At 40.5% G+C, this 13,958-nt stretch overlaps 1 protein-coding gene across 1 annotated transcript in view; it reads right to left on the reverse strand.

The window, feature by feature from the left end:
- gbe1b (glucan (1,4-alpha-), branching enzyme 1b) overlaps nucleotides 1-13,958 on the reverse strand; it is a 146,585-nt gene that overhangs the window by 68,231 nt on the left and 64,396 nt on the right. Inside the window, exons 11-12 of the mRNA XM_036001146.1 lie at nucleotides 1,384-1,494; nucleotides 1,121-1,292 (exon numbers count right to left, since the gene is read on the reverse strand). Of these exons, the coding sequence (XP_035857039.1) occupies nucleotides 1,121-1,292; nucleotides 1,384-1,494 (283 nt within the window). The remainder of the gene's footprint in view (nucleotides 1-1,120; nucleotides 1,293-1,383; nucleotides 1,495-13,958) is intronic.

Consider the following 13,958-nt stretch of genomic DNA (forward strand, 5'->3'; position numbering starts at 1 on the left):
TCTGCCTGGGTATATGTGACTGATATGTATATGTATGGTTTTGGTGTATGCTGTTGACCTGTTTTTCTGCCTGTGGTTGTAAAGCACTTTTGTCAGCTCACATTTAAAAAATAATTTTACGTGACTTTACGCTACACAATCATGACCTCGATTGCACCTTAACTGTTCAAAGTCACGTACATTGATGTATTGATATGACCTGATCATATGATTTTATTATATATAAAATGGTATTTGACATGTGATGTGATGCAATTTGATATGTTGTGTGATATGTGATATGAAAACACTATGTGAGAGCTGAATCAAGAATCACGAGTATGTACATTGTGAGCTGAATGCGCTCATTTTATGCCTGAATTTTGAATTGGAATGTGTGTAAACCTAATGGATCCATTCCAAAATACAAGATATATATAATTGCAGTATATTAGGGGTCAGATAAAAAAAAAAAGAAATCTTAAAGCTAAAAGTAATGTCGTGTTTTTTCTGACCAATGGTTTTTAAAAAAAACATATTCAATTTTCAATGTTATACAGCAGAGAAAGGAAGCACATCCTCACACTTGAGAGAAACAAGGTAAAAATTAGCAGTTTGCTTACCAGGTGATTTAAATTAGTAATGGATTATCATAATGGTTGTACATGCTGCCTTTTTTTAAGTAATTGTTCATTTTTTCTTACACTGTACTGTGACTTTCATTCTTGTATTTCATACCTGTCGTATTTTATTTTAGACGTTTTTATATTCTCTTTAAATCATTTTTAACAGCTTGTTAATGTTTTATGTAAAGCACGTTGAATTGCTTGTTCAATCATCATCCCCGATCATCCCCGGCCACCTCCACATCCACGTACAATCAGACACTTTACACTTCCTTATGAATCATTACAATTCAATTTAACCGCAAAAAGTTGCTTGTTGCTGAACTAGCCTATACAAAAAGATTTTTTTCAATTGAAATAATCTAAAGGATGCCATCAAAAAGCAGGATTGTATTGACCTGCACATAACAAGGAGTAATACAATAATTTTTTAATGTCTATTCTAGTATACAGTATCATTTTTATGTACAGTACCTGCAGGGTTAGGTTCTCTGCATGTTTTCAGGACTACTCACCTATGAAGTTGAGGTAGCCTTCTCCACCCAGGCCATGAGTGAGGAGGCGGATCATCTTATGCAGCTGTATGCCGCGGTCGATGACGGGTGTCATGGCAATCAGGGAGCTCATGTTGGTGTACATCTCCTTGTCCATCAACCAGAAGGCCAGACTCTTATCCCCAACCAGAGCCTGGAGAGGTGTATTGTGTTTTATGACCCACAGCAAGATAATCCACACTCTTTTGACACTAAAAAGTGGGATCTGGAAGAAAATCGCCTACCTGATCATGACTTTCTGCATAGGCTATGCATTTCTCTCCATAGCGCCTGTTGGTCAGTGTGTGGACGATATTGCCCATGTCCCAGTCCTCATCCTTTAACTCCTTCAGGATCTACACAGTGACAGAGTTGGGTTATTGGAAAAAGGGTTTGATAGATGTGTAGCTGAGAGATCCATTCGGGCTCTGACTGATGTCTAAAGCTCAGTATTTCAGTTCTGGCACTCTTTCTTACCTTTCTTAAGTTTTTTTTCTGGGTTACACTTCTCTCTCAGATCAATCTCTGTTTTGACATCTCTATATCCGCACTGTGAGTTATGTCTACCTTTGAATGGCGAAAATGGAGTTTTTAATAACTTCACTACAGCCCATGGGTGTTAAGGCATCAGCTCTTCCGACCTGAGATGGACAAGGTCAGAGCCTCTCATCCAAACGGAGGGATTCGACAATAAATCCCACCATGGAATCAATGACCTGCCAATGGCCTGCCTACATGCACACTTCCTGCCGAATGGAGTCATTTTCAGAGGTCAGAGGGAAACAGTGGGGCCACCAAAACATGCACCACGAGCACATGTGCCCACACAGTGCTGCTATACAGTTCTAACAAAGAAAAACAAGAGCACAAGGCAGAGTGAAGATAACCACGTAGACTGTAGTGGTGCTGGGCAAAGAGATGATTTAATAAAAAAGAGAGCTGTAAGAAAGCCACAGTATCAACAGCATTCCTAAATAGAAAAAAAGAGAGTTTTTGCCCTCCAAGAACCCTTGGTAATAGACATGCAGCCTGTCTGATTGTCGGAGTTGCAGAGTCCATCTCAGTGACAGGTTGAAGTCTGCTCGGTGGAATTTGCTGTGACAGCTGATTGACATGTCAGGAAACCTTTATATTACTCTACAGAGCCATAATCCTTAGAGTAAAGAGAGTAAATTGTGTCGATCAATATGTCTGAGATGAACTGGCTGGTCCACCTAAATAGAGGCTCTGCCGCTCTATATATCACCATCTGTTCACATTCACTCTTCTTCACCATAGCCTTGTGTGGCCATATTAGGCATTGCCAATGCCACCAGAAAACCTCAGCCAGGCGTCCCTCGTCTACATGTTCTACAGATTCTCAGACCTCTGAACTCCCTCTGAGCTCAGAGCACCGCCTCAGATCCTCGAGCCGAGCCTTTGCTGGCCATTCTTTGGTTTTAATTCAACATCAGAACTGTTCAGGCCTCTGATGCTGAGGACCTTATAGCTTGGAACAAACGTCAGCATAATGTCTTAAATTAACAAGCAGGCTTTGACATAGACTGCCTTTAACCCTCCCAGCCAAGTTTAATCTAATGTCCGCCTGTTTTTGTTCCATGTAACTGGATTTTTATAGTAATAACAATTTTGTTTGCACCATGTTACATTGCTTTAAAATAACATGCTTATTTAGTTTAGTGAAGCTTGTGTTTTTGAGTGATTCACTTTTTGTTGTTGTTTCTTACCGTATTAAGTCATGAACATTTAAAAGTCCAGTGTGTAACGTGTTTAGTTCAAAATCTGTGTTGCCCGTTCACAAACTTCTCCTTTTTCATGAATATTTAACCACCACCATCAATTCCAAGTATTCCTTTTGGCTTGAAATTTAACATTTGCATTCGCATGAACTGGGGTAGACACTCCATATTCATGCTCCATCTTGAAATACGTTAGTCCTGTAGACGTACAGGACATAATGCTCCGCCTTTCGCGTTTTCGCTGTCACATGATAAACTCACAGGTGCTGCTAATGCTGCTAACGGGTATCGTCGCTTCCCGGCCCACAGCAAGTTTGAAGAAGGAAACTTGGAGGACCACACATATTCAAAATCCAAATTTCAGGAACAGGAGTCTTCTTCTTCTTCACCCAGAAAAATAAAAAGGATATTGAAAAGAGCAAGAGACTGGCTTTTTGAAGCGTGAAGGCTACTGTAGCTGTAATACGTACTTTGAACTGCGTGGCGCGAGAGAGTTGATTGATGATATATGAACGCTAGAAGGGAGAAATTCCCACACATTGGACCTTTAATGTTACAGAGAAATGTGAGATGATTGAAGCCAAGTGTTCAGGCACATTAAGACATATAATAAACTAAATGGATATGTAAGGGATGAAAGGAGCAAAGGGGGCTTATACAAAGTCGTTCCCAATATATCAAAAGTTAAAAATGCACATACAAATAAACTAAAAAAGGAATGAAATATATATATTTTTTAAATTAAGCATTTAATTTGGCTTGAGACGTTAAAAAAAAGAATCTTGAAGATGTGTAACAAAACAGATGCTTTTACAGTTCAAGCTCTATATTTAATGTTACTGTATATTGGTAATGAGCAATACAGTAGGACATAAAGGCCAAAGTAATGTATGTAATATGTGCATACTGTATCTAGTGGAATATGAGTGAAGATGGGAAAATTGATTGAAAAAAAGAAAGAAAAAAAAAAACAGGGAGATTATCAGGTACATACGGAAACATAACCACAAGAGTGAAAACTATCAACACTATGAATAGTTAGAGGTCCCATCCCATATGGTGATTTTCAGGTTCGTAATTGTATTTTGGGTTTCTACTAGAACATGGTTACATGCTTTAATGTTCAAAAAACAATTTTTTTTTTCTCATACTGTTTGTCTGAGTATACCTGTATTTCCCTAGCCTGGCTCCGCCCTCCTACGTACTTCCGCTAAATTTTCATTTTCCTTCAGTACATCGTCTGGGTTTGCGGTATATTCGCGGGTATACCGCAAACCCAGACGATGTACGGTCCGTTGTGGCAACGCTGCCGAATATCCAGAAGTTAAAGCCCGAGCAAAAACAATCTTTGCTGAGTTTTGTTTGTGGCCATGATGTTGAGGCCCTCCTCCCCACAGGATTCGGGAAAAGTTAGATTTTCCAGCTCGCTCAGTTAGTGGTGAAGGAGTTAGCTAAGGCAGATCCAGAGTGGCTCTGGACAGATCCAATAGTTTTAAACTTCATCAGAGTACCCGCCTTCAAGGAAGTTAACACTTGTCAATGGAGAGTGGCCAGAGTCTGGTAGGACCAGGCTAGTTTTCCCCCTCTGTCTGAAACGCTCCGTTTTAGCGCCTGCCTCTCTAAGCCCTCATCCAGAAAAAGCCCAGTCTGCTCTGATTGGTCAGTGTTTCCGGGTCTTCAGCATCTGCGCTCTTGGCATCTCTACACTGTCAGCAACTGGGGAATGACTGTACCGGCGCTGTAGCAGCACTTTCTATCTATATATGGTTTAGTTGGGCGGCCGTGGCTCAGGTGGTAGAGCGGTCGTCTACCAATCTGAAGGCCGGTGGTTAGATCCCTGGCCCCTGCAGTCCCATGTCAAAGTGTCCTTGGGCAAGACACCCCATATTGCTCCCGATGTTGCGCCATCACTGTGTGAATGTTAATTGAAACTAAGTATAATGTGTGTGATGTAATGTAACTGTGGCACACAACCGTAGGGAAGTCCTGACGGCTCGTTTAAAGGCTCAGTTTCTGAATGCAGTACAATACCGTGTGCCTTTCTCTATGAATAGTGAGAGTATTGTGATACTTTACAGTATTTAAATTGATCAAATAATCAAGGCAGATGGGTCATAGTTACCAGGTGTCTATTCTCAAAACATTTTAAAATGAAATTTATCTTGTTAAGGTAGAATGGGTAAGTAGCTAGTCTGGTTATCACCAGACCAAGCTCAATCTTTTAAGACTGAACATTAGTCTGGGGAATCTGCTCTGTATTTTCTACTGCACAAGAGGCGTGATCAACGGGCATAGTTCAAATGACTCTGTACGCAATTGGATAGTCCATCAACCAATCAGACCAACGATCCGGGTGACGTAGCAGCGACAGCGGCATCAACGGGTTGCTGCGCTTTGGTGGCCGCCATGTTGAATGTAAACAAAAAGCTGCTTGCCGTCGCTTCTCTATCGTCATTGTGTTAAACCTGGCAATAGCGCGCCAGGTGGATAAGCCAGTTTGTGATTGGTCCCCGCAGATTTGTAACGGAAGCAGGATAGATAAACGTACAGGTTTCCAGCCTGAGCTGCAGGGAGACATCATCGGATCGGGCTGGGTTCACCCAGTCTAGTAAGTAGCATCATGGAAAGTTAATACATGGATAAATTCACCAGTGATGAAAAAATGAATTTCATTCCTGCAGCTAAACTAAGAATGCAACACCAGCTGAAAATAAATAAATCCCCCCCCACACCAGTTCCAATATAAAAGCTAAACGACTGACTCTGCAGAATACACCACGGGGATCATCCCCGGCCACCTCCACATCCACGTACAATCAGACACTTTACACTTCCTTATGAATCATTACAATTCAATTTAACCGCAAAAAGTGGTCTGGGAGCAATTAATCTGGGAGTGGGACTGTCGGAGCGGAGAAAGGAGTGACTGGGTTGACAACTTCCCAACCACCAACTCACCCACATCAGCCCCGACCAGCAGAGCTTCCTGGCACCACTGACACTCCACTTCATCAATGATAATGAGCAGCGCACAAATCTTACTTTACAAGCCTGCTGTCGGGAGCCAACCAGAGTGCCCAGATTAATTAGGCAGAGCCAGAAATAAAATGAAAAAAAAAAAAAAAAAAAAAAACTAGCAGTGCAGGATGAGGTCATTTCTCTGCCACTGTGACTGATTCAAGATTCTCTCTGCTACCATCATATGGTGCTGCGAAGGACTCGGAGGCAGAGGCGTGTTTAGTGTAAAGCTCTTGTTTTACATTTGGTGGCAGTCTGAGCATATTGCTTTTCCTGTCTTTGGAAAAAACAATTACTGTGTTGACTGAGGTTGCGTTGCTATGGGGAACATCTTCTCTTCACACACACATTGCCGCCTCCTGAGAGGAGCAGGCAACGAAGGTGTGCAACACTCAATCGCATAGATCGAGATAATCCCTCCCTATCTATATATTTTCACAGATGTTTTTGTGGAAATTAATGAACATTCTGCTCATGCAAATGTCTCAGCCGGAGGCTTGGCTCGGCTGAATGACACTCCTAAGCTCACATCGCAGTTTGCTGGAGAAGGCAGCGTCTAAACCCTGCACCACCAGTTAACACCATATAAGGGAGGCCTTAAGAGTGCAATTAGCTAATAAAATAAAGCAGGATGAAGCTGAATTGCTGACTTTAAACGAGGCAAGCGGAGGGTGACGCCAGCCGAGGTGGTCAAAGAGAGTGGGCGCCCCTAAAAGGCTGACATGTTTTCATAAACAAGCTGGAATCCATCATTGCTTGCCTGCAGCCTGAATTTTATCAAGTCATGTTAATTGAAAGTGTTTCCAGTATGATGGACAGAGCAAAGTACATGCACCAGAAATGGATTTTCCTCCCTGAAACAAATAAAAAGAGAGCTGCCCAGGCTGCTATTTTCATTCAATTAAAATAAATGTAGGAACAGAAACACAAATCGGGACAATTGACTCGGAGGTCATTCAAGTTGAAGAGCTGTGAGAAGCAGAGGGATGCTGGAGAATTCTCTGCATCGCCTTCTCTTCTCCTAGCCGTGGCTGGCGAGCCCTCCACCTCCTCCGTCTCTAATTGTTTCAATTACATCTCAATCTACTGGAGCTGGAGGGAAGGGTGCTTGTTAAATTAGAGGGCTTTTGTAACATTATCCATTAGGAGTGACAGCATTTTATGGTCATAATCAGATCGAATCAACCAAACTTGTGCTGTGCGCCTTATCTGCTCCTCATTAGGATATCTTAATTTTTCACAGCCTGTTGGTCCTAACAGCCTGCTGCAGCCAGTAAATGAGTCGTATCAATCAGTCATGCTGAGGACCAAACACAGCGTGAGGCCCCGCTCCAGGAACCGGGAGAGATTCATTGGTGCACACATGTGAATCTATAAATAAGCTCACAGCCATGTTGATCTGTCTCTCTTTCCTTCTGTCTGTCTCTCTGTCCGTCTGTCTGTCTGTCTCTCTGTTATCCTGAATGCCTGCCCTCCCCGCTCCATGTCTCTACCCCTCACTGGAGGCTCCACTTCAGTCCATTCAAATCCCTCCCTAATTGACACTCTGTGAGAAAAAGGCAAGGCTGGCCCTGAGTGCACTTCACTGACTAGACCAAGGCATGTTCATATGAATGCTTCCCTGAACAGTAATACATGAATTTGGCCGCTCGCTTGCTCTCCTCCAGCTTTACGATTCACATGATGTCGAGTCTCCTTGGGGAGGCAACAGATGTAATTGAAAAAATGCAACCAGAAGAGGATTGCATTGCAAGCAATACTGTTTGAAAAGTAAAAGCAGCAACAACCTCTCCAGAGGCGTCCCAAGGATAATCCTGTGAAACCTTTGGTTACCTTAGAGGACGCTGCGTCTCAGCGGTGCAGCACTGCCTGCCGCACAGCTATTGCAAGCACCGCCGAGGAAGGTCAAGTCTGGGACTATCTCTCTCTCCCCCTCCCTCCCTCCCTCTGCCAGTCGCTTCTCCTCCCTCCATCCTCACTACTGAGTAAAGCCCACCGCTGTGAGAGACAGGCTTGATTAACGATGCATAGACTTCCCCATCGAGAAACACAAGAAACTGTAGTGCAAGAGGATGCACGCTGCGCTGAGGTCACACACTCTGCTTTGCTTTTTCACCAAAATATGAGTTTTTTTTCAGTTTGTAGAAGTTAATAAAAAGGCACAGCTTTATATTGGTCTTACAAGTCTGCAAACAGCATTTCCCCTCAAATATAAAACGAAACGAACGAAAAAGAAAAGTCCTCTTGCCACACACACACACACACACACACACACACACACACACACACACACACACACACACACACACACACACACACCAACATTCCAGCCAACCCAAACAGACAGACACATCTCCAGAGATAACCTGCTGCCTGTCTGCATTCCTACAAATGTACTTTCTTAATAATAGTAATATTTTCCCTTTTCATAACATACTGTGGCATACTGACAATGGGTGGCATTTCTCACCAATACAGGCTTTGAGGAAACACCAGTGGAACAAGAAAATAAATTAGAGTTATGTACTGATCCCAAGTACAGTAAATCTAGCCAAGTTCTCCAGAAGGGGCAAACATTGCTCCAAAACAAGGTTGAAAGAAGCTTTGGGAGAGCAAGTCTGCACATGTGCGACAGGGTGTTGGTGCCAACAGAACAGAGAGCAACATTCAGTTATAGAAATATATAATAATAACCTTAACTTTTCTGGCTGGGTATGCATGCTCTTGCCTTGTGCTAATCTGCGTCAGCATCATCCAGTTATGGACTGTCATACCTTATCGCTGCACAGTTATAAACAATGTTTTGGCCATTAAGTACTTCCACAGTGGCAGTTTGGGCTCAAGTGCCGAGCTAAAGGGTGCTTCAGCAGTTGTTGGTGGAAGGACGGAGAAGATTTGGCGCCCATAATTTCCCATCCAGTCTGAAGCAGTGCTGGGTGGCATCACATCACTCGATGGTGTTATGTTATATTATTCTGCTATTCAAGGTACTGTTTTTGTGATCATCTTACCTAAATTCTGTATCAGATTGTGGTTAAAAATGGCCTCCCATCACGGTCACCCTGTTCATTTTGACATCATTTTTTTGGCCCAGCTAATGACCTATTTTATATACTAAATCTGGTGTCAAAACTCTCCATATACTTTTATCCTCCATAATAAAGAATCCACCTCAGAGTCCTTTTAAGTCCGCCATGTTTGCCCAAATAAAATGTTGGTGTCAATTATGTATGTGATTTAAGAATCAAATCAGGAGCAGTGAGGTTTTTTTTTCCGTAAAATGTTGTATAACTAATATCTAAATTTAAAGCTTTAGTGTGTAACTTTTGGATATTATTGAATGTCCGTTCCATTCAAGCCATTGCCAAATGAGTTGATACAAAGCTAATTAAGACCATCAGCTCCACACAACTCTCTCTGTATTTCTCAGTATGGCTATGTTCAGAAGATTGTGATGTCCGGCGACTTTCCTGCGCAGACTTTCCCGTTTTGTTGTCTTTATCTATTTCTTCACTTACTCTGTCACTCTGTCGAAATATGCACACACGTGGTACGCTCCATAGGGTTTGTCACGTACTGGACCCGTGCGCTGACGTGTACTAACATGTGCAAGTGGCACGGTAACTGGCCAATGAAACAGGATCATTATAGCGTTTCAAGCGGGCTCTAAATCAAACACAACTAAGCCACACAGCCAACGGACGGGACACAGCGCTCCACAAAATAAACTAAATATTGCATACTTATCGCGACACTTTCAATATAATATTGTGCAACATGATATTGCGATAACGATATTGAGTCGATATATCATGCACCCCTAGTGCACACATTGGCTACATTTTGTCTGGAAGAGAGCAGAGCAATGAGCTGCACATTATGCTGTATGGCATGACTGATGGTAACCTTACAGTCTGTGGAAGAAACATGGAACAAGTGTAAACTCTGACAGTAGGCAAGAAAACTGGTCTGGAGACTTTTAAAACAAGCTTTTCCTCCGTACAGTATAGCCCAAACTAAAATGAAAAGACAATGTGATTAATATGTGAAATAATGTAAAATTCTCCACTACTACAGTGGGACTAATGACACTAAAATTGAAATAATAAACAGACATGATGAAAAGAAATTAAAGCAAGATCAAGGCGTACCCCATTTTAAACCTCTCTTTTTTTTCTTTTCTTTTTCATCCTCCGATCTTATATTTAGTTTAAGCTTGTCCATTTCGTCTTCAGGGTTTCCAAAGTCACATTTCATCTGTAAGTCGAGCGATGCTGTCTATTTGTGGACCAACGGGACAAAAGTCCATTCAGAGTTTTCAGGATTTTCAGTGAATCAATGAAGACAATAAGCACTGAGGTGAACAAAGACACATGCGATTGTTTTTCAATTTGTTTTGCACAATCATATCCACAAATGAACACATATTTACCCAATTTTAACCCCACACACAAATAACACTGGAACATTGTCACATTAAAAACAGTTGAAGCTTGAAAAAAAAGCCATTAGAGATCTGGTGAGGGAGGTCGCCGCTCAATGGAAGTCTGGATTCTAGGACTATAAACTGTCATGCTCTATTGCCATTTCATCAAATTTATTCATGGAAATTCCACTAATTTCAATTTAAAATTATATATATAGTTTTTTATATTTCTTCACTGCTTATTGTTCCTAGTGTTAGAGTGAAAATAATTGACCCCACTGCTTCTTGAATTCATTATGGCTGAAATTATTCTCTGCACTTGCAAATGAGTGGAAGGTGATACACCTACTGGCTCAAGGGTTTGTTGTTATGTCTCCAATCTTCAACTATTCACATTGTCAAACTGGTTGGGAAAAATGACTAGAGCATTGCTTTTAAACAGACAAATAACCTTTGCTTTGGCATGGTGTAAAGCTACCTACCCCAAGGACAGACATTTCAGACTGGATAATGAATCAAAGTGAAATGTAAAGCTGACTGCCAGCCCACTCAAATGCTCCACTTAAGAAGAAAAAAAAAAGACATTTCTGCTTGGATCGGTGACTAGATGACCTTAAAGTTATCATTATGAAAGCTTGTCTTTCTTTGGCTTTTATTGCTTTTAATTTAAATAACAATTATGTCTCTGCCATCGTTTATCCATAACGCTGTGTTTGAAGGGATAAATAATGACTTTCCCATTCACACGGTTGGTAGGATTAAGAAGGAGAAAAGGAAAAATAAATTAGCACTGCTTTAGAAAAAGCACAAAGACCTTCCTCAGTTGATATGGGGCAGAGAGAAACTTTAGACCACTTTCTCTATAACAGCAAGAGAGGTCAAGAAAATTCATGTGACCTGTTTACATCTGATGATTGTAGAAATATATTTATTGTTATCTGTTTCATGGAAATTGAAGTGTTACCTAAACCTGAAAGAAGCTAAACATGCTATCCTCACTTTAATCCTTCTTAGTCAGTAGTCTGCCATAGCCTTTCTTAATAAACTGGGTTTTTTTAATGTTATTCTACTGTTTAATTATATTTGAAGTTCATTTTTTTATATAATTGTATGCAAAGCACTTTGTGCTTTTGAAATGAAGGTTTCCTATTATAGAACACAGGAGGAGGGTGCTAAACACTCTATTGTATAGTACAGCATTGGTATTATTGAAACAACGAATGTAATTTATTCGAGGAAGCAATCAATGTGTAAATTAATTCAGAACCTGGTTCAGTTTGTTGTCTATACACTAAGTCACAAAATGCCTAGCTATATAAAGAGGCACAATACAGCGCTGCACCATTAGTGTCTGGTTTACAATGATATTGTAACTTAAAAAAACACTTAAATACCTTTAATTTATTTCAAATATTTAGAATGTATCACTAAATGCATTCATTATCATAGTGTATCATTATTTTAGGAATTATACATGAATGATATATTTTAAATAAACATTATCCAAAGATCTAACGTACCCCCTGCAGTCCTCCAAAAGTAGGGGAGAACCGAGACGAATGAAACAGTTTTTAATTAAATGTCATTTACAAAGACATCGTACAACACTGAAAGCTAAAATTTGGTCACTAGCAACCTCCATCTGTCCTCTGTAAAATACAGTTGCATTTTCAGCTCTAGAGCGAAACCGTTCGGGAGTTATTTAAGCAGTAGTCAGACGTGCGTTTTGTTTCATTAGTCCCTCCTGGCCTGGACGATTGAAACGGGCATGGGGGAGGAAAGAAACATACAGTTTAAGCTATGTACACTTCCCACAACTTCAATATTTGGCAACATATCATGAATGGTACTTCAGATAGGTGTAATTTCAGATAGATTGCTGCAGAGCTATACGTCTTGGTGAATGTCTGTTAACAACTCATTGCCGTCATCGTGAAACGCGTATCTCACGGTTATGGAAATACCATGCACTATGCCATTTATATAGCTAGAATAATACATGTTTCCAATTATATAATGTTTCTATAGTACAAAATGTTTTTTCACCCTGTTCTTATGTGGGTAAGGCCACCGCACATCCAAATAGGTGCCCTTCATGGCCCACAGCCCGTCAGTCTCCATAGGATAACATGGCAAAACTAGACCCCCTACCTGATAGCCCCAAATATATTTACATCTTTCTAAAACCACTTTTCCATGTCTCAACTGCATAAAATATAGTATAAACACAGATATTTGTGCAATTACTTAGAATACATGGGGTTTACTGCCTGGTCGGGACGAAGGAAACATCCTTCGTCCCGACAGCAACAGTTGACATTTAAACCTATTTTGCACCCAAACTAAAAATCTCTGACATTCCACACTGTAGGATATTTTAAAACACTAATTAATCTGCCGTATGATCATGACAACGGTACATGAAACAATAAATACAACCTGTCATTAAAAAAAAATTACCGCATCAAACATTTTACTTGCCGCACTCAGCATGACGTCATGACGCCAACTCTCCTGGGTCTGGTAGACCTTGCGTGCTGTACGTGCTGACAAAATGTGACATTTGCAACGTGTGTGGTTTTCGAGATAACTGCAATGTTTCATTCGTCCTCCGTTTCAATCGTCCCAGTTGTACCCTGCCCCTAGGGGTACGCGTACCCCCATTTGAAAAACAAATAAACAACAAGTATATAGTGAAGCCAAAACACCTTTGAGTTTAATGCATGCTAATGATAAAACGCAGCTAACTACAGCACTTCCTGTAGAGTTACAGTAAGTCTATGACACAGAGTCAACAACATTAGAAGTAGGGCTGCACGATATGAGGAAGATATCTCATTGTGATTATTTTGACTGATACTGTGATTGCGATATGATTCATTCTCATTTTCATTATTTCATATGTATATATATTCAAATATAAAAAAAAATTGGAATAATGACGTAATATATAATGTAATATATTGAGATTTTTGGCGAGGATCTGTACCAAACAAAAATGTTTTCTTTAGTCTCTAGGATAGGATTTGTCTCCGCAGCACCACAATACTTCATTCAGAATGGTCCGACACATATTTTGACTTTAACAAATATTGTAACAGAACCACAGAACCTACAGAACCAGAGACGGTACGGACAACGTCTGTGTCCCCGACGGGTACATCAGCACTGACAGCCATGTGTCCGAGCTGCTGACAGATAGAAACATGTCGGGAATTCATGTTTAGGCTTGCTACATGTAAATACCATTGCATTTCATCAGCCGTGGAAAGTAACTATGCTGTACTTCACTACAACTGTAAGGTACTTTTAATTGAGTATTTTCGTTTTACTTCCCTATTTTTATAGCTTTAGTTACTTTGCATATTCATATTAATTATACAAAATATTATGAATAATCTATGATGTATTAAAGTGGATAAAGAGGAGACTTTATTGATCCGGTGGTGAAAATCACAAGCTACCTGCCAAGTCAAACTTATTTTGGTGAAAGTAACTCAAAAGTAATGCAAAAGCAGTGTAAAGCATTACAATTCAGAGACAGTAATATTGTAATATAACTGATTACTCTCAAATGACAGTAACTAGTAATCTATAATGTATTACATTTTGGAAGTAACCTGCCCAACACTGATTA

The sequence above is a fragment of the Sander lucioperca genome, chromosome 5 (assembly GCF_008315115.2).
Source record: "Sander lucioperca isolate FBNREF2018 chromosome 5, SLUC_FBN_1.2, whole genome shotgun sequence".
NCBI classification, from domain to species: domain Eukaryota; kingdom Metazoa; phylum Chordata; class Actinopteri; order Perciformes; family Percidae; genus Sander; species Sander lucioperca.